Source organism: Carassius gibelio, chromosome B5 (assembly GCF_023724105.1).
Source record: "Carassius gibelio isolate Cgi1373 ecotype wild population from Czech Republic chromosome B5, carGib1.2-hapl.c, whole genome shotgun sequence".
Lineage (NCBI taxonomy): Eukaryota > Metazoa > Chordata > Actinopteri > Cypriniformes > Cyprinidae > Carassius > Carassius gibelio.
Genome location: NC_068400.1, coordinates 38,429,409 through 38,452,756, shown reverse-complemented (window position 1 = coordinate 38,452,756; position 23,348 = coordinate 38,429,409). Strand labels below are relative to the sequence as shown.

At 37.8% G+C, this 23,348-nt stretch overlaps 1 protein-coding gene across 1 annotated transcript; it reads right to left on the bottom strand.

Annotated features, from left to right (window-relative positions):
• Positions 1-11,760: 11,760 nt before the first annotated feature.
• Positions 11,761-23,089, bottom strand: LOC127957515 (globoside alpha-1,3-N-acetylgalactosaminyltransferase 1-like). The gene is made up of 5 exons (XM_052556087.1): positions 22,941-23,089; positions 15,831-15,866; positions 13,046-13,075; positions 12,808-12,945; positions 11,761-12,640 (listed from the first exon to the last, which is right to left on the bottom strand). The coding sequence occupies exons 1-5, from the start codon at positions 22,994-22,996 to the stop codon at positions 11,950-11,952; spliced, it is 951 nt and encodes a 316-aa protein (XP_052412047.1). The 5' UTR covers positions 22,997-23,089; the 3' UTR covers positions 11,761-11,949.
• Between the last annotated feature and the right edge of the window lie 259 nt (positions 23,090-23,348).

Sequence of the window (23,348 nt, the reverse complement as noted above, 5' to 3'; positions counted from 1 at the left end):
GTGTGGTGAAGTGGGTCTAGAATCCAGTTGCAGAGAAATGTGCTGATTCCAAGCTGGCTGAGCTTGGAGATCAGCTTGGAGGCGATTACAGTAACTGAAATCAATGAACAGCATTCTCACATGTGCATTTTGACTGTCCAGGTGGGTGAGGGCAGAGTGATGTGCAGTAGAGATGGCATCTTCTGTTGACCTTGTGACTTGCGATGGGTCTAATGTAGCAGGGAGACAGGATTTTAAGTGGGATGCAACCAGCCTCTCAAAGCACTTGGCAATGATGGGTGTGAGTGTCAGGTCGAAAGTCGTTAAGGGACAGAGGCAGTGGAGTACTTCTGTACTGGTATGATGGTGGAGGTTTTGAAGCTATTGGGGACAGTTGTTTGGGCCAGGGACAGATTGAAAATGTCTGTGAAGACCTCAGCCAGCTGCTCCACACAGGCACATGACAAGGTACTCCGACAGGGCCAGCTGCTTTCCGTGCATTCACCTCACACAGAGTGGAATAAACATCTGAGGTGGAGAGGCAGTTCATTGGGTTGATGCTAAACTTTGAGGGAGATCAGGGAGGGAGGCACAGTACTGGGTGGTTTGTAGTCTATGATAGTTTGTATGCCTTGCCACATACACCGGGGATCTGAAGAATTGAAGTGTTCTTCGATCCTCTGTTTATGTTTGAGTTTGTCAAAGCAGATACCCTTCCTCAGGTTGGCTCCGGCTGATCTGTAAGCCTAGCCAATAAAGATCGTAAATGGACCAATAAAAGCGCTGATATCTGAATCGGGAACAGTGCCGCTGCAGGTGAAGAGCTGATCAGACAGAGATGGACGTCATTTATGGACTCAAAGCTTGGAGAAACAAACTACATGGTAGTGTTATCATAAATAACTCCTGGAATAAACTTCAAAAGTTAGCAAACATTCAGAATAGATCCACACCTGACCGATGAAGATCCTTCTAAGTTTTATTGGTTGTAAGTGAAATGCACCATAAAGTCTATCAACAATCAAAGATGGAACTTTAATTTATTTACAATGTAAATTTATGCTAGAAATTTTTGGGAATGGGATATTTGTCTGATTTGTACATATACAGAAAATATCCTGTCTACTGCATCACTACATTTTACAGTCATTGAAGGTCAAAACCATCTGATGTTCCATTTATCTGCATGGATAGGCCTAACATATGGGGTTTTATTAACAGAGTTTGGGAGGAGCATGATCAGATAATCATCCATTTTGGCGCAGGTGCATCTCGTTTAGCTTACCATCTTAACTAGCACAACAAGCGTATATATATCCATCCCTCCTACCTCCTGTCCTAGGACAGTTTTTCGGCATCCCTCCTCCACCCCAACTCCTCCCTTCTAATCTGTTTTATCCCAAATTAGGGATAGGGGGAGTTCTTTGGGTTTGGGTTATGCTCCGGGCCCGGACCTCTCCCCCAGGACAATGTTTTGTAATGTTTTGTAAGTTTTGTAATGTTTTGTTGTTATTTAGGATGTCTTATGACCAAAACTGACAGAGCTGAAACTCTTTCCACTGTTATCGGGGTGGCGTTTGCGGATCAGAATCTACTTGTTGCGCTCTACAAGATAAAGCTTCAATTGCTGTTGTTTGTAAAAGCAAATGAAAGCATGTAACCTGTAAGGTTTTTCTTAAATAGGCATACAATAAATTAAAATGAGTAGACTAAAAATCAGTATCACAGGCCTATTCCAAGCCTTTGTAGATCACATACAGTAAAATTCAAATGCCACTGCATAAAGTCATTTCTGTTTTGTCAATTACATGCAGCAGCCGTCATTTCTACTTTTTTAAATTTTTTTAGTAGAAAATCAAGTGACCAAAACACAGGGACTGAAATTCCTTCTGTTAATACAACACATTTGGGCCTGTTCCAGTAAGACAGGCCACAGCTTTTAAAACCTGTTTTTTTAGCACAACATTCGATACATGGTAATTGATACAGCACTGGTGCAGCCAAGGTCAATAAATTATTTTCCAGGGAATGGCACGTTCACTAAACCGATTCTAAATGGCACACCCTGGCACACCTTATCATTGTTAGCGACTTTAACCATGTGAACCTTACAAAAATCATGCTCCAATAGACTATTAAAATATAAATAAAAATAAATAAATGAGAGAAAACCCAGCTCCATTTGGTGTGCCAGTTTAGGTGTACATTTAGAGGGTAAATAAGGAATACATTTTGTGTATGACTGTGTGTGTGTGTGTGTGTGTGCGTGTGTGTGTATGTGTGTGTGTGTGTGTTGAAAAGAAGTCTTCAAAAGTGTGCATTCATTTAAGTCATAAATTGAAAGTGATTAATGGAAAATTTACTCACTCTCAGGCTATCCATGATGGAGATAAGTTTGTCTCTGGAACAGATTTGAAAAACACATTTACAACTTGAATGGCCTGAGGGTGAGTACATTTTCATTTTGGGTGAACCATATTTCTTTAAGAAGAGATGATGCCAATCCCTCAGAAGATCTCAGATGATGCTAACCCTGGAACAGCATATAAAACTAAAAAATTGTGCTTAATCGGAACTTCAATCTTTAATTGCAATCACAAAGTTTACAACATCACAACATATAATCATTGCAGTTAATATTTATATATTTATTTATTTATTTGACAGGGACAGTGTACATTAATCAACATTACTGTAAATGCACAAGAATTAGCCAAAAGGCTATTTTCCATCATAAAAAAAAATGCATTTTCTATTAGTTATACAACCACCTCACCTACTGTTACAAGTTGGGTATTGACAGCATTATTTTATGTCACTGATTTCCACATGGAAGTTGTACATTTTAAAACAACTTCAATTGTAGCATATAAATGTAAAAAAAAAATATATATATATATATATATATATACACATGTATATATATATATATATATATATATATATGTATATATGTATATTAAAGTTTCATGGGCTATATGGCAGTATTTACTTACTGTACAACGAGACCCAAAACCCATAAACATTCTATAAACAATATATAAGCATTCAGAATTTGTCATCTGTAACATGTAGCTTATGTTTGAAGCCATGACAAACTATTGTCTTGCAATGTAACACATTTTGTCCAAATAACCATCTGGTCAATACAAATGTTGATACTTAAATATTGAAACATATTTGGCCTAATGTTTTGTTAGTGATCCAGGAACATCTGGTACACATGCCACATATGTTTAAGTTAACAGCTGCTATGGGTTTAGACAAACATCATGGTAGTTATAAACTTGCAGATGATATTTTTTTTTATCTCTTGTGGTTTATATCGTCTGTCATCCCACAGATAAAAAGCCATTTTACTGGGTTTGTTATAAAGGAAGTAATTTTAAAATGAGACTCCTGCCATGCCGCCTGCTCAAGAACAATGACACAGGAAGCCTGACACATTAAATTTGCAAATGGCTGTGCGCAATCATACGGAAAGATAAGGTGGATAGTAAATATGCAAGTTCACATTCTGTGTACCATATTCAATTGATTTTATCATTACATAGAGCAGCAGCAGCAGCAGATCATCAGCAATTAGATGAGGTATATGTGATGTTCTTCAGATCATTAATGTTAAACTATAATTATCTTGTTGTGTCTAGGACGGAAAAGTTCATGAAAATTAGGTTTTGGTTTAAATCTGTTAAAGTTAAAGTTAAATCTGGCTACTATAGAATATTATCTTTTTCTAGTGACATTTTATAATAAAGTTACATGAATAATCATGTAGCTACTAATATCTGAATTAAGACTTAAATGTGATTTATGAAGGTATAGGAACTAATCATGAACCAGTGAAAAACTAGCCTTAACTAGGACTGGAATCGTATGGATTTATGCATGAATAATACTTACCTTAACTACATGTTAGTACATGCTAATGCATTAATTAAATGTAATTAATGAGAATAAGTAAGAAGTTGAATTTTATTAAACATGATGGATTTTAAAAAGGAAGTAAAGGCCATTGTTTCTTAAAACTAAATAAATAAAAAAAGAATACATTAAACCACTGATTTAACCACTGACTTCTTTAGTGTTTCTCTTAAAAAATATAGGGCAGGTTAACACATGCTACCCTTATTCAAACCGTGGACTGGGTTGGACAAAGCATAGACTTTACAATGGAATGTAGATTTCAAGCAAGAACATGTCCCTTTTTATGAAATACACTACAAACTTTTCTATAATTTTCTTCAATACGGTATTTAGACCAGACTAAAAAACAACAACAACAAAACTCAATTTCAATTTGAAAATTATATCTCAACTTGTATCTCAACTCCCATAGGAAGGAGGAATATTTCAGTCAAGTTTTAAATAGGAAAAATAAAGAAACTCTTTATTATTTTTGAGTGAGATGCTAACGTTCTAATCAGATTCAATGATCTATGCTAAGCTAAGCTAAAATTGCTAGTGCCAGACCTGGAGATCGATTAATTATTACAATTAATGGCACAATGAATGTTTGGAAATGTAAACTGATATTTCCAACTGACACACCAGGAGTAGGGGATGATTTTTGTATGCAGCTGGTGTTTACACTAAACACTTGCTCTCTTGGTAGAAGCGTGTGGTGTATCCTGACAAATCAAGAGTGCTAGATTAGATTAGAAACCTGTTGGGCTACACTGGATTTGCCCTTGAAATGCCATGTTTGAGGTGGCCAATGAAAACAAACAAGGGAGGCTTTAGTGTTTACAAAGACCAGGTTATTAAAGATAAAGTATAAGGTAAAAAGAAAGCAGTAGCTAAACATTTCATATTTGAAAACTGTTTTACATAACAAAGTTATATCCAGTGAGTTTTTAATAAAAAAAAAAAATAGCCTACACAATTTACATTATTAATTTCATTAAATGTAACAAAACAAGAAATATGACACCGTTTTTGGCATACTAGCATTATATTGCATAAAAAATAATTACAATGAGTTGTAGTTTATTTATTCTTTTATTTTTATGAATTATTTTTTTAATTCCCTTTAAATCCATTAATTATATTTTCACTAACACATCTTCAGTGCCTCTGCTTTGGGGGTGTGCCAGTGCAGACAGCATGTAACCATGAAACAGTGTCAATGTTGTTATATTTTCCATGATTTTCATATGCATGTATTTATTTATCTAAATTTTGTTTAAACTTCCTTCCTATTATAATTTTAATATTTATATATTCATATTTACTTTCTTTCATTGTCTTTTGTTGTTCTTTCACAAATTTGTTATTCCTACTAATATTGATCTCTGACATAATCATTACTCGTCAGCTTGCTTGGATCTCACTACATAATTTCTAATGAACATTAATTACAAAGTGACATTTGACATTTCAACAAACACTATTTAAGTAATTTAAGTGTGTGTGTACGCTTTGTGAAGGACTCAGCCTGCAGTTTGTACCGTCTTTCTCTTCCTTTTTTATTGTACTTGTGCGTCTCTGAAAAGGGTAATAAGGTAAATGATTTTGTCAATTTGTAAGATGCATAATATAATGTCAGATTTCATATTTGGTTTATGTATTGTTTGTTTATGTTTTTGTTTGTGTGTTTGTAGTTCTTACGGTGTCTTCTTGAATGTCAACGTATTAAACATTTTTGGAAACATCAGTTAAGGAGCAAAGACCGTAATTTCAGCGGGGTAGCAACAATTGGGATCAGAATTCAAAGACATTCTGAACTCATTCTGGACCTACTCATTGTCGAAATCATACTTTAGATTTAATACTGTCAAAAGGAATTTATATTGATGGTGTTTAAATTATGTAGCCAAGCGATGATATCTCAGATCGTTATTTATTTTTGTGCAAACTTCAAATAGCTAAAACTGTAAATTTTACTTCTTGTTACAAGAATGGTAGTGTCACACACCTGGACTCATTTAATGTGTTTTTGCCCGTGACCCAGTTTCTGTCTTTCCGTGTTTGATTAGTTCCCAGGTGTGTCCATTATCTTCCTCATGTGTTCCATGTCCCTGTTAATTTCATGATTCCATCCACCTGTGTTTCCCCAATTATCTGTTGTTCATAAGCCGTGTCCCTTCAGTTCTGTTTTGTCGGGTCTTCTCACTTGTGCTCACTTGCTACTCACTTACAGCTCACATTTGCCACTTACGTGTGTCTACCTCTGTGCTCCATGTTGGATATCCCCTGTGTTGGATATATTAAAAGCCTTATTCTGTTTATCCTCGACTCCGTATTCCTTCAGGCAGCGTAAAACCGTGACAGAAGACCCGACCTAAAAGAAAATAGAAAACTGCGTGTTTTTTCCCTCCGTTTTGTTTTTGTGTTTTCAAAGTCTTTTTGTTTCGTAGTGTCTATGGATCCCCTCTATCGTCCCGAATTCCTCATCCTCCTGCTGAAGCAGGAAGGACGTTCTCTCGAGGACCATACCAGACAGTTTTTCCTATTAGCTAATGCCACCAGCTACCCGGACGGCGCGCTCTGCACCTTCTACAACACCAGCCTGAACTCCAAATGCAGAGCGTTGTCGTCCGAAGATGGTCCTCGAGAGGATTTCGCCGCATACGTGGAGTGGACTCTGGCGAGAAATGGGTCACCTCTCACCGTCTGCCCCATAGAGGACCTCGCCAGCCCCACTCCCGACCCAGAGACCAGCCAGCCACCATCACGCCGCACGGAGCCAGAGCCCACCGCAGCCGCAGAGCCCGAGCCATCCACTGACAGGGAGCCGGAACTCGAGAGCGCGACTGACCAGGTGTGTGAGCCGGCAACACTGTGCATCGTGGGAGTCCTCGTGGAGATCGAGGGCGTGGAGGAAAGCCCTGCCCACACTCCTGCGACTGAGGGTGAGCTATATGCAGTCTCTGAAAGTCATATGGAGCAAGTTCTGGATCTGATGGACTGGTCTACGGAGGTAATCCCTAATATTCCTGTTTCCCCGCTGGTTCCGTCCAGCCCTGATTCCCCTGTATACCCTCTCAGTCTCCCACTCCTACCTCCTCCAGTCATTTCCTCTGCTCCATTTCCGCTGGTTCCGCCCAGCCCTGAATTTTCTGTTTCTCCGCTGGTTCCGCCCAGCCCTGAATTTTCTGTTTCTCCGCTGGTTCCGCCCAGCTCTGAATCTTCTGTTTCTCCGCTGGTTCCGCCCAGCTCTGAATCTTCTGTTTCTCCGCTGGTTCCGCCCAGCCCTGAATTTTCTGTTTCTCCGCTGGTTCCGCCCAGCTCTGAATCTTCTGTTTCTCCGCTGGTTCCGCCCAGCTCTGAATCTTCTGTGTCTCCGCTGGTTCCGCCCAGCTCTGAATCTTCTGTGTCTCCGCTGGTTCCGCCCAGCTCTGAATCTTCTGTGTCTCCGCTGGTTCCGCCCAGCTCTGAATCTTCTGTGTCTCCGCTGGTTCCGCCCAGCTCTGAATCTTCTGTGTTTCCTGTATTCCCTCCCAGCCTCCCTCTCCCGCCTCCTCCCAAACCTGCTGGTCCCTCTACTCCTCTTTCGCTGGTTCCGTCCAGTCCTGATCCTCCTGTCCTTCCTCCCATCCTTCTCCTCTCTCCTCCTCCTAGACCAGCCAGTTCCTCGTCATCCCTGCTGGTGCCAGCCAGTCCCGCAGCTCACCCTCAGTCCGCGCCATCGGGGCGCGGTGGTTCGCCGCTGGACTGCCAGTCTCCAGCTCCGCCTTGGCGTGTTAAGGCCCTGTCTCCGCCTCCAGCCTCCGAGCCCTGGACTCCTCCTCGGTCCTTCGACCCAGCGGCTCCGCCTTGGCTCTTAGCTCCCTCGTCTCCACCGTGGCCTGTCATCCCACCTGCTCCACCGGGCTCCCTCGTCCCTCCGGCTCCACCTTGGTCAGTCGTCGACCATCCGCCGCCTCGGGACTCCACTCCTCTGGTTCCACCTCGTCACTCCATCCCTCCGGCTCTGTCAGGCTCCTCCTTCCCTCCAGTTCCACCTCCATCCTCGGTCACTCCGGCTCCACAGCGGTCTGCCAGGACCCCGCCTCTGCCTTGGTCGCCTGAGCCTTCAGCTCCACCTAGGCCCTCCGGATCCTCGACGTCACCCTGGCTCTGCGGCTGTGCTGCTCCATCTTGGGCTCCTCACCCACCGGTGCAGTCTCCGCCTGTCGGCCCCCTGGTGTCGTCGACCCTTCCTTCACCATGGCTCCTCCCGCCGTCGACCCCACCTTGGATCTCCGTCCTGGCTGGTCTCTGGTGCACCATCTGGCTCCTCCTGCTCCTGTCTCCTCCCTGGCTCCTTCCTCCGTCGTCTCCTCCCTGGCTCCTCCTTCTGTGGTCCCTGTCTGCTGGCCCCCTCCTGGAAGTCCGTCCTCCACCGGAACCTCCTCCCAAGTTCCCACCTACGCCTCCCCCTGTTGTTTCTACGGTGCGAGGACGCACCTACCGGGAGGGGGGAGTACTGTCACACACCTGGACTCATTTAATGTGTTTTTGCCCGTGACCCAGTTTCTGTCTTTCCATGTTTGATTAGTTCCCAGGTGTGTCCATTATCTTCCTCATGTGTTCCATGTCCCTGTTAATTTCATGATTCCATCCACCTGTGTTTCCCCAATTATCTGTTGTTCATAAGCCGTGTCCCTTCAGTTCTGTTTTGTCGGGTCTTCTCACTTGTGCTCACTTGCTACTCACTTACAGCTCACATTTGCCACTTGCTACTTACGTGTGTCTACCTCTGTGCTCCATGTTGGATATCCCCTGTGTTGGATATATTAAAAGCCTTATTCTGTTTATCCTCGACTCCGTATTCCTTCAGGCAGCGTAAAACCGTGACAGGTAGAACCATCACTTCTGCCACAAAATACTGCTTTGTAATTATCTAATAATAGTAATAATATTCCTGATATATCCCAATTCTAGCATATCCCAAACCTCAGAAAAACTTGACAATGTAACAGAAACTATTGACTGTCACTTTTCTAGCATTTTAAATACATTTGCTCCTTTTTGCTTAAGGAAGATTAAGGAAAACAGTCTGACGCCATGGTACAATGAGCACACTCACTCACTGAGATATTTCGTATTGCTTGATGGGAAAGTAACCTACAGAAAAGCATTAAAAACTGATCTTACTTTTCAGGAAAACAAACATAACCCCAGGTATTTATTCAATACAGTGGCTAAATTAACAAACAATAAAGCATCAAGTGTTGACATCCCAACAGCACAGCAGTAATGACTTTAGGAACTACTTTACTTCTAGTAAACCCAAATATGCATTAGATGATCCATACTCAGAATTTGCGCTATGCATTTAACCATCTGTTTCTTAGATTAGCACTAGTCTGTCTACATCTTTAGTTGAGTCTGTGATGTCTCCGGTTTGTGTAAGGAGTTTTGAGCTCTTTGAGCAGGTGTCAATGGCACAAGTTATGGACATTATTATGAGTTTAAAGCCTACATCTTGTGGTTGTGATGTGGTTCCTTGATGTCTTCTTAAGGAGATGGTTGACGTTGTTGGGCCAAGTATTACTTCTATTGTTAACAGTAGTCTTCATAATGTAATTGTTCCAACAGGCCTTAAGCAGACAGTTATTCAGCCACTTCTTAAAAGGCCTCATTTAGACCCTCTAGAACTAAAGAATTATCAGCCCATCTCAAAACTACCATGTTTATCAAAGATTTTTAGAGAAGATGGTTTATGCAGTTAATGTCATTTTTAAGTATGAGATCTTAGACAAATTTCTGTACGGTTTTAGGGCTGGTCACAGCACTGAGTCTGCATTTTTAAGAGTTGTTAATGACCAAGTATGATGACCCATACTCAGAATTTGCACTCTGCATTTAACCCATCCAAAGTGCACACACAACCGGCACAGTGGGCAACCATTTATGCTGCAGAACCCAGTGAGCAGTTGGGGGTTCAGTGCCTTACTCAAGGGCACCTCAGTAGTGGTATTGTCAACCCGAGACTCAAATCCACAACCTTAGGGTTAGGGGTCAAGACTCTCTAACCATTAGGCCATTTGCATGCAGATAATACACAGATCTATTTACCCATGAGAGTGGGAGAGATCGATGGTTCTAATTTGCTATTTGTATTTTCAGAGGAGGTTAAGAGCTGGGTGACTCAAAGTCTTCTTCAGTTCAACCAGAGTAAAACTGAGATTATGTTTTTGGCCCTGCCAAAGGATGTTTAGATATGTCCACATACTGTAGTTGGGTTCATGGTCCGATTATTGCCATGACCAAATAAGGAACTTATTTGTGGTGTTTGATCCAGAGCTGAAATTTGATAAGCAGATTAATGCTGTAGTAAAGAGTTTTTTTTTTTTTTTCACATTAGGTCTATTGTTCGATACAAGCATATTCTGTCAAGGAAAGACTTATAGAAGGTTATTAATGTCTTTGTTTTGTCTCGTCTTGACAATGCAATGTGTTGTATGTGGAGACCTGCCAGACCACTATTTCACGCTTGCACTTAGTTCACACTTAGTTCTTAGCACCCACTAGGCTGCTAGTGGGTGCTAAGAAAAGTTTTCATATCTCTCCTATTTTAGGTACTGTCAAGTGGCTACCAGTGAACTACAGGATAAAATATAAAACTCTTTTATATGTTTTTAAAGCAATGCAGATGGCCCCTGCTTACGTGTCTGAGCTTATGCTGTTCGTCAAGCACCTAGATCTCTAAGATCCAATAATACGTTACAGGAAAAAGCCCTTGCCCCCATGGTTTTTAATTTACAACGAGGCTGATTCAAGGAAAAGAGTGATGCAATCTGGAGCCAGCCCATACACTGCTTTATACAGTATGTTAAAATCAGAGTTTTAAAAATAATATGTGATTGAACCGGGAGCCAATGAAGGAGCACAAGGGTAATATGATCGTGTGAGGATGTGTAAGTCAAAATCTGCACAGTTGAGTTTTGAATATATTGTAGTCTCTTAAAAGAACTTGCTGGTAAACCCCCAAAAGAAAATAGCTATAATCGAGCCATGATGTGATGAAGGCATGAATAAGCCTCTCAGGCATAGAAAGAAAGGGTCTAATTCAAGCAATGTTATGACATTGGAAAAAAGCAACTTTAGTTATGTTTTTGAAGTGAGAATTAAAAGTAAACTGAGCATCAAAAAACACACCCAAATTACGAACCTGAGCAGGAGATATTTGGGTATTTTCAACTGAAAATTTACAATTACTGAACTTATTAACATTAGATGGCGTGGCAATTAATAAAACTGTACTTTTAGAACAATTTAATTTTAAAATATTGTGTTTCATCCATGCCTTAATTTCCAGCAAACAGGCCGAACGAGTTAATTATGAAGAGGTGGAATCAATATGAGTGCTAATATAAATCTGGGTAATAAAAAACTTTTATTTCTAGCTTTATTTATTTTTTTTTTTTCCACTTTCCTGATAAAACAATTTCAATACAAAGGTATTACATATAAAAAAGGCAAACTTGTAATAGGAAAATTTAATATTTTTCTCAACAATACACAGGTGAGCTAAATGGTAAATCACACACACCTGGAGGCAATGAGACTTAATACTTCAGTCAAAGTGTGATGGGAGTTGGAATCTAATGCAAATAAACAATAGTTCAGAACAGTGAACTCTGGTGGCTATCAAGAGCATACCAGCTGTTGACTGTGATAGAATTAGAGGTACAAAACAAGGATGTGTAAAGAAAATGGTCCTTTTCCGTAAACAAAACTGGGTTCTCGTAAGACTTGCATACGTAAGACTTATTCTATGGATATGTCCTACATCATATGCTGGAATACCATTCTTTTGTGGCATTTACCCCCTGGAGCCATGTGGAGTACTTTCTATGATGGAAGGATGCACTTTATTGGACTTCAAAATCTCAACAAGCATTCACTGCCATTACAAATCTCGGAAGAGCCAGGACATATCTCCAATTGTATTCATCTGAAAGAACTGTAGGATGGTTAGAAGGTGAGTAAATCATGGGGTATTTTAGATTTTCTGATGAACCATCCCTTTAACAGCTGCTATGGGTTTGGACGAATTTCGTGGTAGTTTTTATAAACTTGAGAGAAACGGATGATTTTTATCTCTGGTGTTTTAGATTTTCTGTCATCCCATAGATACTCAGGTGAAAGCAGTTTACTGGGTTTGTTATACAGGAAGTACTTGTTCAAATGAGACTCCTCCTGCCATGCCGCCTCAATGGAGTTAGCTGCATCAATGTCCAGCTGCTCCCGGCAGGTTTTAGCAAGCTGATATACATCTTTCACTAAGCCACCAATCACAGCTCCTCCATAATAATAATCACCCTCAGAATAAGGAATGTACGCTTGAGACTCTGGCCTGCGCTCATATGGGAACCATTCATTATGTGTTTTATAATACCATGGATGTATGGCACCTACAAGACTACCCAAAGACTCTACCCCCCATCGCCCGTAGAACTTTGAATCCACATCAAGGCTGAAAACATAGTCGGCTTCATTCAATAATCGATTCTCAATCAGTTTCTCCATCCTTTCCATCCTGCGCAAACTGATCTCCTGCCATCTGTTAGAAGTAGCCACTTTCAACACTGTCAGATGGTGGTCTCCACCCAGTTTCACTGTAGGAACCTGTTCCGGAAGATCAGTGAACACGTAATAATGCACACGAAATCCAACAAAGTAATTTTGCTCTGCGGACTCCAGGAAATCTTTAAGAAACTGTGTGTACCTACAAAAAACAGAGAGGAAGAATGCTAGAAAACTTTATATATTAAATGGCAATTACATTTTTCCGGTACACAACTGTGACACAACTGTTACATTGTGGTTGAAGTATGGCTTAAATATACTAGCCTATACATAGAAAATAAAGATAGCTGAAAAAAAGCAACTCACTTTCCAAGAGCAAAGACTGTAGTTGCTATTGTGATGTTTTTTTTCTTATAAATCTCATCAATCAGTTTGGGATCAAAAGATCCTTCCCGTACAATTGGGGCTGACCATGGTGCCATGGGAAGAAAGTTGCCTTCTGAGCTGGAAAAATCACACACAATTGCAGGTAACGCAAATCCAAATGCACTGAAAACTGATATTTGAAAACCTATTTGCATACATAAGGTATTTATGTACTTACTCAAGCACATTGGGTGGTTTGTATAAAAGCCTGTGTAATAAACATAGGGCTGTATTAGCCAGATTACATTTGCTTTACAGTTACTGATATCACAAAAATACACTTACAGTATATATAGTGTTGGGGGTAACGCATTCCAAGTAATGCAAGTCACTTAATCAGATGACTTTTTTCAAGTAACTAGTAAAGTAACCCATTACTTTTTAATATACAAGAAAATAACTTGAAGAAAACTCTTTTAAAAACTTTGTTTTCCCATTTCTTGACTGACAAGTCTCCTGTCCCCATATTGGGTGAAATTGGGAGTACAGAGGCATTGTGTGTGCTGTGTGAACATGTTACATCTAGACTAAATGTGAATGTGCATTAATTCATCTCACTTGCAAGAAAAGGATTTTGTATTCATTTAAATGAATTAAAACAGTGACTTCAGATCAACTTACAATTGTGCTTCATTGTTTTTTTATTACTGAAAGAGTTTTGAAACGTCTTTTCCTGTGTTCTACTTTACAGACATGAATTTACTTTTCCTTCAGCCTGAGGTTTATCCATTACACTTTTACAAATAGAACTTCTTATTTAAAAAACAATCAAGTCCTGCTCATATTTAAAAAGTAATGTGAAAATAATACAAAAATAATGTAACATTACTTTCCACAAAAAGTAACTAAGTAACGTAATTAGTACATTTTTTAAGGAGAAATGCAATATTGTAATACATTACATTTAAAGGTAACTTTCACCCACACTTCTTATACAGTATGTATGATTAAAATTCTACATGTGTTACATTTAATGTCCAACAACAAATATTTTAGCAGAATGTATATTTTATTCAGAATTATTGCTCTATTGTTCTATTCTGCTCCGTCTGTGTAGCACGCATGCGAGCATCATCCACTCCTGACAGCAAAATGGATATATTTGCATGAATTTCTATATTTACAGATGAAAAATATACATGCGACGTGTCAGTTATGCACTGAGTAAACACAACTCAAATGACTGTTTTGATAGCATTTGGCAACAAACTCGTCACTCTTTAGCTTCACCCATGGCACACCTCCAGGAGCTCATGAGATTGGGTGAAATTGTGTGTGTTATGCGCCCTTTAAACAGTACAAATATTTGATGTTTGCCATGGTGTAACCAACATTAAGGGCTGCTTAAGAATAAGTGTGCACATCAAATTTTCCTTACTCATTGAACCTGGATCGAATTAGTGAGGTTACATAAACTTAAATTGTCGTTTATCCAATCGCTTTAGTCCTGATTATTTGTTAGGTTATTTCAAGTCAGGTTTCATACTTTAATCCCCACTTAGTGTCTTTTATGAAACCCCCAGGACACCAACCCTATAACTAAACACACCTGAACCAGCTAATCAAGGTCTTGTTAGTCACACTAGAAACTTCCAGGAAGGTGTGTTGAGGCAAGTTGGAGCTAAACACTGGCCCTAGGTGGCCCTTTCTTCATACCTCGCTTACTTGGGTTACTGATCTCGAGCTAATTTGGTTCTTTAAACAAATTTGTGGATTTTATTAAAATATCTGGATTAAGTTGTCTAAATATTACTGCACATTCTTGTGTTCCTCGTAAAGGGCAGACGTATCGATCCCTGATCGATCCTGGAAACCACAATCAGCAATACAGAGATTTGCTGGTGGCAAGACAGCAATGTAAAAAAATTATATAATTAAAAAAGACACCAGACGAAATAGAAATGTTATAATGAAATGTGAACAGTTTTCATTTATTTTATTTATGATTATTATTATTTTTTTATTTTTTATTATTATTTATTAGTCCAAAAAATTATTAGTATTATTACTATTATACAATTATTTATATTCACGATTTCTAGTATTTGTACAGGCTCTACTTATTTTGATGTTGTTATTAGCAATTCATGTAATTTTATCTTTGAGGGAGATTTGTTATGTGTCAGCATTAATGAAAGTTTCTTAAGGGTCAAGATCAAGTTATCGTTCTGCATCTCCTGCGCTCTATCAAGACACTCCCATAATAGCTGTCAGCACTCAAATTAATGCACGACTCAGATTAACTATGGCATGTGTGTAAGACTCGAATACAATTATAAAATAATTATTTTATCACAAATAAATCTTTCAATGTGTAAAACTGGCTGTTGTCTATAGTATTATAGATAACACAACATTATAATATTATTTTTTTAATTATTATTATTTAAAAAAAATATGGTTCCTTGATCAATAGGATGCTCTTGTAATGAAGTAGCTGTGTTTGGGACAGATTTTAAATATCAGTTCTGCTTAAAAAGATGCAATCTAATCCTGTTTACCTTAAATAAATTAGATAAACTAACAATTGTGCTTCATTGTTGTTTTTTTATTGCTGAAGAGTGTTGAACCTTCTTTTCCTGTGTTGTACTGTACAGATGTGAATTTACTTTTCCTTCAGCCTGAGGCTGATTCATTACACTTTTTGGTGTGAAAGGGCTTTTACATTTAATGTTTAACTATAAATAGAACTTATATTAAAAACAATTAAGCCCTGCTCATATTTAAAAAGTAATGCGAAAGTAACGCATTAGTTTCCATAAAAAGTTTTTTTAGGGAGTAACGCAATATTGTAATTGTTATTTTTCAGTATTCCTGTTACTGCTCTCATAAAATTAAATGTTACCTTCCATTACATGGCATACATTAAGAGCATGTTAGTAAACCTTTGTTAATTTAACTGAATATTCTTTTGATTGACTTTCACACTGTGTGTTTTAATGGATGTGTTTGGTTACACTCACTTGATCCAGTGGAAAGTTATGCCCAGATAAACGAGTCTGTGAAGAAAGAGAATAACAGGATGTAAATAATAATGTAAAACTGACCATATCAGTTTGTCCTTACCTGTCTACAAGACCAACTTCAAAAGTTTATTAAAGTAATTTAATAATGTCTATAGATGGTAGCAGTGGCATAACACACATCTGTGAAAAGAACGAGATGGGGCTCCACCAGCAGTGAAGTCATGGATTAAAATGTATTGTGCGTCTGTTGCAACATACTACCGAGTCTGTCTCCTCCATTTACATAAAAGATGCAACAGTAATAAATGTGGTGAATTATTGCATTGATGCAACTATTATGATTGGACAACATTTGTATATGCTAAATAATGTGTAATAATTTTTTAGACTGAAATCCCTGCAGGAATATATATTTAAACTATGTGGAGGTAAAAGTGCCACTGCTTCGATTTGTTATTTTAGCATTAGTAGGAGGATTCTTTACAAACATCTATATTTACGCCCCCCAGTCTACATATTTTATTTTAAAAGTAAGCTCAATTAATTCATAATGTCCATAACACATCTCAGTTTAAACACAAGTCTACATAATTGTATTCAATTTCATAATTTTAGAAAATAATTACACAAGCAAAATACATGTCTTGCAGTAAAAAAAAAAAAAAAAAAAGAACAACATTAGAACAACATAGAAAAACATTAAAGGAATAACTCTATACTTTAGGATATATGCTCCATTTTGAGAAAAAAAATATAACTCATAGCTCATCGTTGGTGCGAACGGGTTCGGAGCTCCTGGATTTCTTCTCCAGCCAGCAGCAATACTAATGTTTAACACCTGCTGTTGTGAATAAAGCTTCTCATCAAGTCAAACAGAGCGTAGGTGTTCTGCCCATATTCTTTTGTGAATTTGTTTGGGGTTTTTTTGGTTAGTAAGTTAGGTAAGCTGGCTTTGTCTTTTTTAGTCTGCTCTTTGTTTATGATGGCCTGTGATCACCCCAAAGAGTGACTCATAACCTTTAATAAATCAAACTGGTTCTTGTTTCTGGTTCCTGTGAATGGTGTGATTGTTTGGTCCCTGACTGGAGTGATCTTTGTTGGGAATCCAATTATGCCCCTTTCGTTCCCTAGATGCGGGGTGTAATACTTCTACTACTACACTTAAATAATTTCTCACTGATTAAAATATTTTGTTTTACTTTAAAATATGAAGACACATTTAATTATCCTATTATGTTTTTATGTGAAATAGAAATAAAATCCAACTTTGCTTTAAAACGCATTGAAAGATCTCCTAACCGAAGATCATATGATCACAAGCGGAAATCGCTTCCGTGAGTGATCATTGCATGTTGCCTTTGCTAATGAACTTCTGGAAATGCCCTTTGTGAAGGGATTCAGTTGTTCACTTTCATTTGGAATGTCCCTACAAATGGCGTTCCCTTCCCAAAATGCCCTTCAAAGGTGCAAAAAATACGTTTGGAATTTGCCCATTATGACTCATCACAAGGAACCATTAAATTAACATCATAAGGGAGGCAGCACAGTGAGCTAACAAATCTCTCATACGAGAAGAGAGATCTGTCCGGCTTGCCTGCGCTTTGTTCACTCCTCCTCTCACTGCAACCGCCTACTCTCCTATACATTTAAGCCGAGGCAAGGCGAATCTCAAACAAGCCTCTAATCAGGCCCAGCGGCACAAGATTAGGCTTGTTTGAGATGCGCCTTGCCTCGCCCTGAAATGTATTGGAGAATAGGCGGTTGCAGTGAGAGGAGGAGTGAACAAAACTCAGGCAAGCCGGACAGATCCCTCTTCTCGTAGTGGATCTGACACCTGTGAGATCAAAGATGGCTATCACAGAGCCGTTGTTAACTGAGAAGCTGCGCAAATAAACACTGATAATGAATTTGGATTTGCGCAGCTTCTCAGTTAACAACGGCTCAGTGTAGTAACAGCTGCTCTATGTGAAATCACACACCTGATGGAATTTACCGTTGATTAGAGAACCGGCTTTACTGACGAGATCTTGATCGGTGCACCCCTAATCGCGGAATTCACGCTCGTGCAGAGTGTTGCTAATAAACTGGATGTAATTCAAGTTCTGTTGCTTTTATATGAAAATAAATAAAACAAACAATATTACATACAAAAGACGTGTTTATCAATATTTTTTGTTTAATACAGACATATGTGTTTTTATTTATTTATACAAATTAAATGACATAAACCAAAGAGATCGCACGGTCAGATAGTTTGGGAATATACACACCTAACATACACATATTACAGTTTTAAAATCAAATATTTTAAAAGAGAACATTACATCACAGTTGTTTAAACCATTGAGCATTAAGCGGTGTCGTCAGCAAGTAATTTCTAATCGTGCTTTTGATCAGCCCAGTAGGTGGAGAGCAAACTGCGTCCGACTGCAAATTTTTTGACATATGTCAGCATGACATCAGAGCAAGGCGGACGTAACTCAGACAGTTTTCTAACCGGCATGCATCTCGCGCTGATCACCGGTGATAGGTTCTGTGCAGATTTTGCTCGTTTGAGACTAGTAAAATCTGCGCAGGACCGATCGCCGCGAGATGCATGACGGATAGAAAAGTGTCCGAGTTATGTCCGCCACGTAACTCTCGCGACAGCGAGGCGGCTGTGTCGGATTGAACAGTTGAGCGCGGTTACTCTCCACCGACTGCGCTGATCAAAAGCATGATGGGAAATTACTAACTGTTGACACCGCTTCATGCTCATTGGCTGAGAATGTCAACTGATACATTTTCGCTTTATGCTAAGAATAAGATTACCCATTTATTTATTTATATTTACATGCAAACTAAACAAAAACAAAACAGCCTAGTGAAGTAGAATTAGTACATGCATTTATTTTATTTTTATTTTAATTAGAATTCTTCCTTGTTGTAATTTTCACTTTATTCTATTGTATGTTTATGTGAATTAATAAATCAATCTATTAAAAATATACGTGCACACATACACATCTGGACTGTTTAGCCATTATGCCTCATCTTTGTGTGGTTTCATCTGAAAAGTGTCAGGGTCTGGTTTAAAACAAGGGAAGAAATTCTAAAGAGAGTTTGCTACAAAACAGCTTTGACTTGCATAGTATGGAAAAATATACTATGGACGTGATCTGCACATGATGACAAAACATTGGTATTTTCTGTGCGACAAAACAGCTAGATTCAGGAAGTGTCCGACTTCAAAGGTCTTTTTTGACCCCTCCTCTTACTGCAGCCACCTACTCTCGCCTACATTTCAGGCGAGGCAAGGCGCATCTCAAACAAGCCTATTGTCTGCTACTCCCAATCATGTACACCTGCTTGCTTTTCGGTTTAATTTAACAGTGTTTTGTGAACATATATATAACATATATATAAATAACAAATAATTGTAACCAGGGCCGTCTCTAGTGGGGTGAAAGGTGGTGGTGATTATAGGGGTACACGGCCGAGGGGGGGCCCCCGGCTATCTCAACCGTCTGGCTGAGGTCAGTCTAAAAAGACAGTTGACAGAACGCTTCAGCATGTCGTTATGAAAGCGTATAATTTTCACGTGTTATTAAGCCTTGCCACTTGCCAATTTATGTCACGCTGCCAGTCTTTGTTTTCCTGGGTGTTCCCTAGTGAGCTCACTTCCCCTTAGGCACTTCACCATAGGCACTTTAATTCCGCTAGTCTGGTTGTGTCTTCACAGTAATTGCACTCCAATTAGAATCGCACAGGTGTTGACAATACTCTGTCATTAGTTTCCCTATATAGAGCTGTCTTTCTCTGTTGTCATCATGGAGTCCTTACCCTTTGTGTCTCATGCTCTCGTTCCCCGAGACTTCCTCTACCTTCTTGTTCTTCTGAGTTCCCCGTTTCATCCGGTTCCCTCTTTTGGTTTTTGTTTGTCTCTCATGACTGTTTATTTTGTAATTACCCTTCCGTTTAAATAAATCCCTTACCTGCACTTGGATCCATCCTCTCTTTGCGTTTCATCTAACCCTACCGTGACAATTTAACCATTCAAAAGACTTTAAACCATTCAAACACAAGACGCGGAAAAGCTGACCATAGCAGGGGTTAGCGGGGCCCCAGTGCAGGTTGTACCAGTGGGCCCTGTCTGAAAGTGTTTAATTTGTGTGTTCGTTCTGTTTATTTGTTTGTGCTATTTACACAGTGTTTAAGTTTTTTCAAGTTTGTAAGTGTCCAGGTACAGAAACCGAATAATTAAATGCAAAATAGCAATGTAAAATTCAATATACAGTCAAACCAAAATTTAATGCATTTGGTTCTCTCGCCTTGTTCCTACAACGCCGTACGTGACACAGTGTTTAGGAAACACTTTTACCCTACATTTGTTTAATAGAAAAGTGGATGAAAACAAGCGTGTGAACATGAACAGTGCTATTGGTGATGAACAGTTTCTGTTAACCAGCAAAACCACTAAAGGAACTAGGACCAAAAAACCGTTGGCGAGTGTTCTCTGTTGCACATGCTGGCTTGTCAGCTGTGCGACAGATTTTTTTTTTTTATCACCTCAATCATTTTCTGATTGATTACATTAGAGTTCATAGGTTGCCTATTTGGTAAGAAATAATCTTAAAAATATTAATGAATCATATTATGGTATGATTTGTTGGTAACAGTTTACAGTAAGGTTCATTTATTAAACATTAATGTATTAACTAACAAGAACTAACAATGAGTAAGTAATACATTTGTTACAGTATTAATCTTTGTTAATGTTAGTTAATAGAAATAAAGCTGTTCATTGTTTGTTCATGTTATTTCACAGTGCATTAACTAATATTAACAAGATTTTAATAAAGAATTATTAAAAATTAACATGAAAAACATGAAAAATTGCTGTATACGTGCAGTTCATTATTAGTTAATGTTAATTAATGTAGTTAACTAATGAACCTTATTTTAAAGTGTTACTGATTTTTTTTTTTTACGGTTAAGGTGTAAAGTCAGACAAAGTATTATTTTAAAAAGAGATAAGAGGGATATAGTTAATAATAAAAAATATAGTGCCTATGTGAAGCAAATAAACAACTTAACTAATTTAAATGATTGCTTATTTAATAGGCTTCTGTAGAATTAACAATAGACTATATAAAATAGATTAACTTACCAATAATAATTTAAAAATTGTGTTTTAACAGAATTTAGAAATGTTTGAAGATTGCTTATTTATTATGTGGTTTCAGTGTTTGGATAGTGTTACTTTCTGCAAACAGTGACAAATATTTTATGCAAAATCTGTGTTCATGCCACCTTATACAATTACTTAAGTTCATTAGCAATTTCTCATCCTACTCTTCTCTAGGTTACAGCAGCGGAGTTAACGCAAGTGTACCACACAGTTAAACACAACATCAGCTATAAGTTATAGCTTATTTTTCTGTATTGAAGGTGGCAACCCTAACCACAAATAACTTGCAGCTACAGCTTTTGATTAAATCAATTGCAAATATAAGAAGACATTAAGCCGCTTACAGAGGATAATCTCAACAGAGGATAGTTACACAAGTTCCAAAAACAGCATTACCAGCTTCATTTAAAACAACCCAGTTTGACTTTATATGTCATACATCTACAAATGTTCTAATTGAGTTTTTATTGATATTTTAATATAAATATTGGCAGAGATTATCTTTCAACTGAGCTGCACAAAAATGACTGAACAAAAGTTTGATAATCATCCATTCAAAAGCCATGATGTTTTGAAATTAAAGGAACACTCCACTAACAAAAAAAAAAAAAGACTCATTTTCCAACTACCCTAGTTAAACAGTTGAGTTTTACCGTTTTCGAATAAATTCAGCTGATGCGACAAGTGGTAGTGCTTTTAGCTTAGCTTAACATAGATCATTGAATTTGATTAGACCATTAGCATCTCACTCAAATATGACCAATGAGTTTCCATATTTTTCCTATTTAAAACTTCCGATTCTTCTGTTACATTGTGTACTAAAAATAAAAAGTTGTGATTTCCTAGGCCTATATGGCTAGGACCTATACTCTCACTCCGGTGTAATAATCAAGGTACTTTGCTGCTGTACCATGGGTGCTGTAATATTATTTTCAGGTGCGTAATATCATTGTGCCTGCTAGAAAAACACAATGACCTCAAAACTGCTTCTTCAAAAATAAAATATAGAGAATATATGGGTCTAAGACATCCCATTTTTGTGTCTGCATCAAATTACATTTACAAATTTGACTATATATAGGCTACATAGAAAGCATATTTAATGCAAGTTAAGTGTCTCCTTTAAATTTAACATTACATTTATTTGAGAACTTATTTGAAAATATATCAAAATAGATTAAGTAATGTCCCATGTCATTCAGCATAATATATATTTATGTATGTGTATTTAAATGAAACAACATATTTATTCTAAACTCTGATTATTAAAACATATAAAAGAAAAGGTGATCATAAAATATGCATTATATTTAAATTGTTAAAAGCTTCTTTCGGACAAATGAGTAAAACCTGAATGATAAGGTGCACTTTGATCCTTTAATGCAGTCTTTTAATGCAATTCCTGGATTTTAAATATGCCCGTCAAGATTTTTTGTTATATGAACTACAGTTACACTAAATTACATTTTAGTGGATGTCTTCTGTAAACATGTATGAACATAATTTTTTGCTTTTTCAAACCCCTTTTCATCTTTGACTAATATATAGATAACAAATTTATGCAGTTTCATAAAACAAAATCTACAAGAACTAAACAATTAATTCATGTGAAATCATCATGACATTGATTAAAGATTAATTTACTCAGTGCTTTTTTGAAAGCATTTTACTGCACTTCCTTTCTATTACTTTAAGTTTCTCTAACAAAATGGCAGGGCAGGTTAAAACATGTTGCCGCATTACAAACCTTGCATGCATGTGTTAGCTGGACCTTTGGACTGAGTTGCCCAAATCATAAACTTTTTAAAAGTTATCTTATAAAAACAGGAAATCTGAATTGTTTAAAAAGGAATGCAAGATGATTCTACTCCAGTTGTAATAGTATATTTTAAGAATAAAAAAACCACAAGCAAATTAAAAAAAAAGGAATTACATACCCAATTAGTGACAAGCCAGTCAATGCACGAAAAAATAAATACAAATTTACTTTCATTATTCCTGCTTTAGGTTCTTGTGTGCTTTAGGTTCTTGAGTCTCTAATCATTTGGAGGACTGACCGTCAGTTAGACAGCCTGCTACATTGATTATATGCATGACAAGGAAGGAGGAGGCAGGAGGGAGGGGGCTGTGATGTTTATAGAACCATCTCTTTCTTACGTTTTTGTAATCTGAAGAACATACTTTCACCACAAAGAACTTTTTGTGAAATAGAAAGGTTCTTCATATGTTAAAAGTTCTTTAGGGAACCATTTAGACAAAAAAAATGTATTCTATGGCATCATGAAGCGCCTTTATTTTTAAGAGTGTTAAGGTTTGCTGAGCACAGTAAGTTGAAACTTACTTAC

Coding starts and splice junctions, on each gene's coding strand:
- LOC127957515 (XM_052556087.1), bottom strand. CDS start 22,996: ATGAAAGTAAATTTGTATTTATTTTTTCGTGCATTGACTGGCTTGTCA. Junction 13,076..15,830: donor ATAACTTTCCACTGGATCAA/GTGAGTGTAACC, acceptor TTTATTACACAG/GCTTTTATACAAACCACCCA. Junction 12,946..13,045: donor AAACCACCCAATGTGCTTGA/GTAAGTACATAA, acceptor TGATTTTTCCAG/CTCAGAAGGCAACTTTCTTC.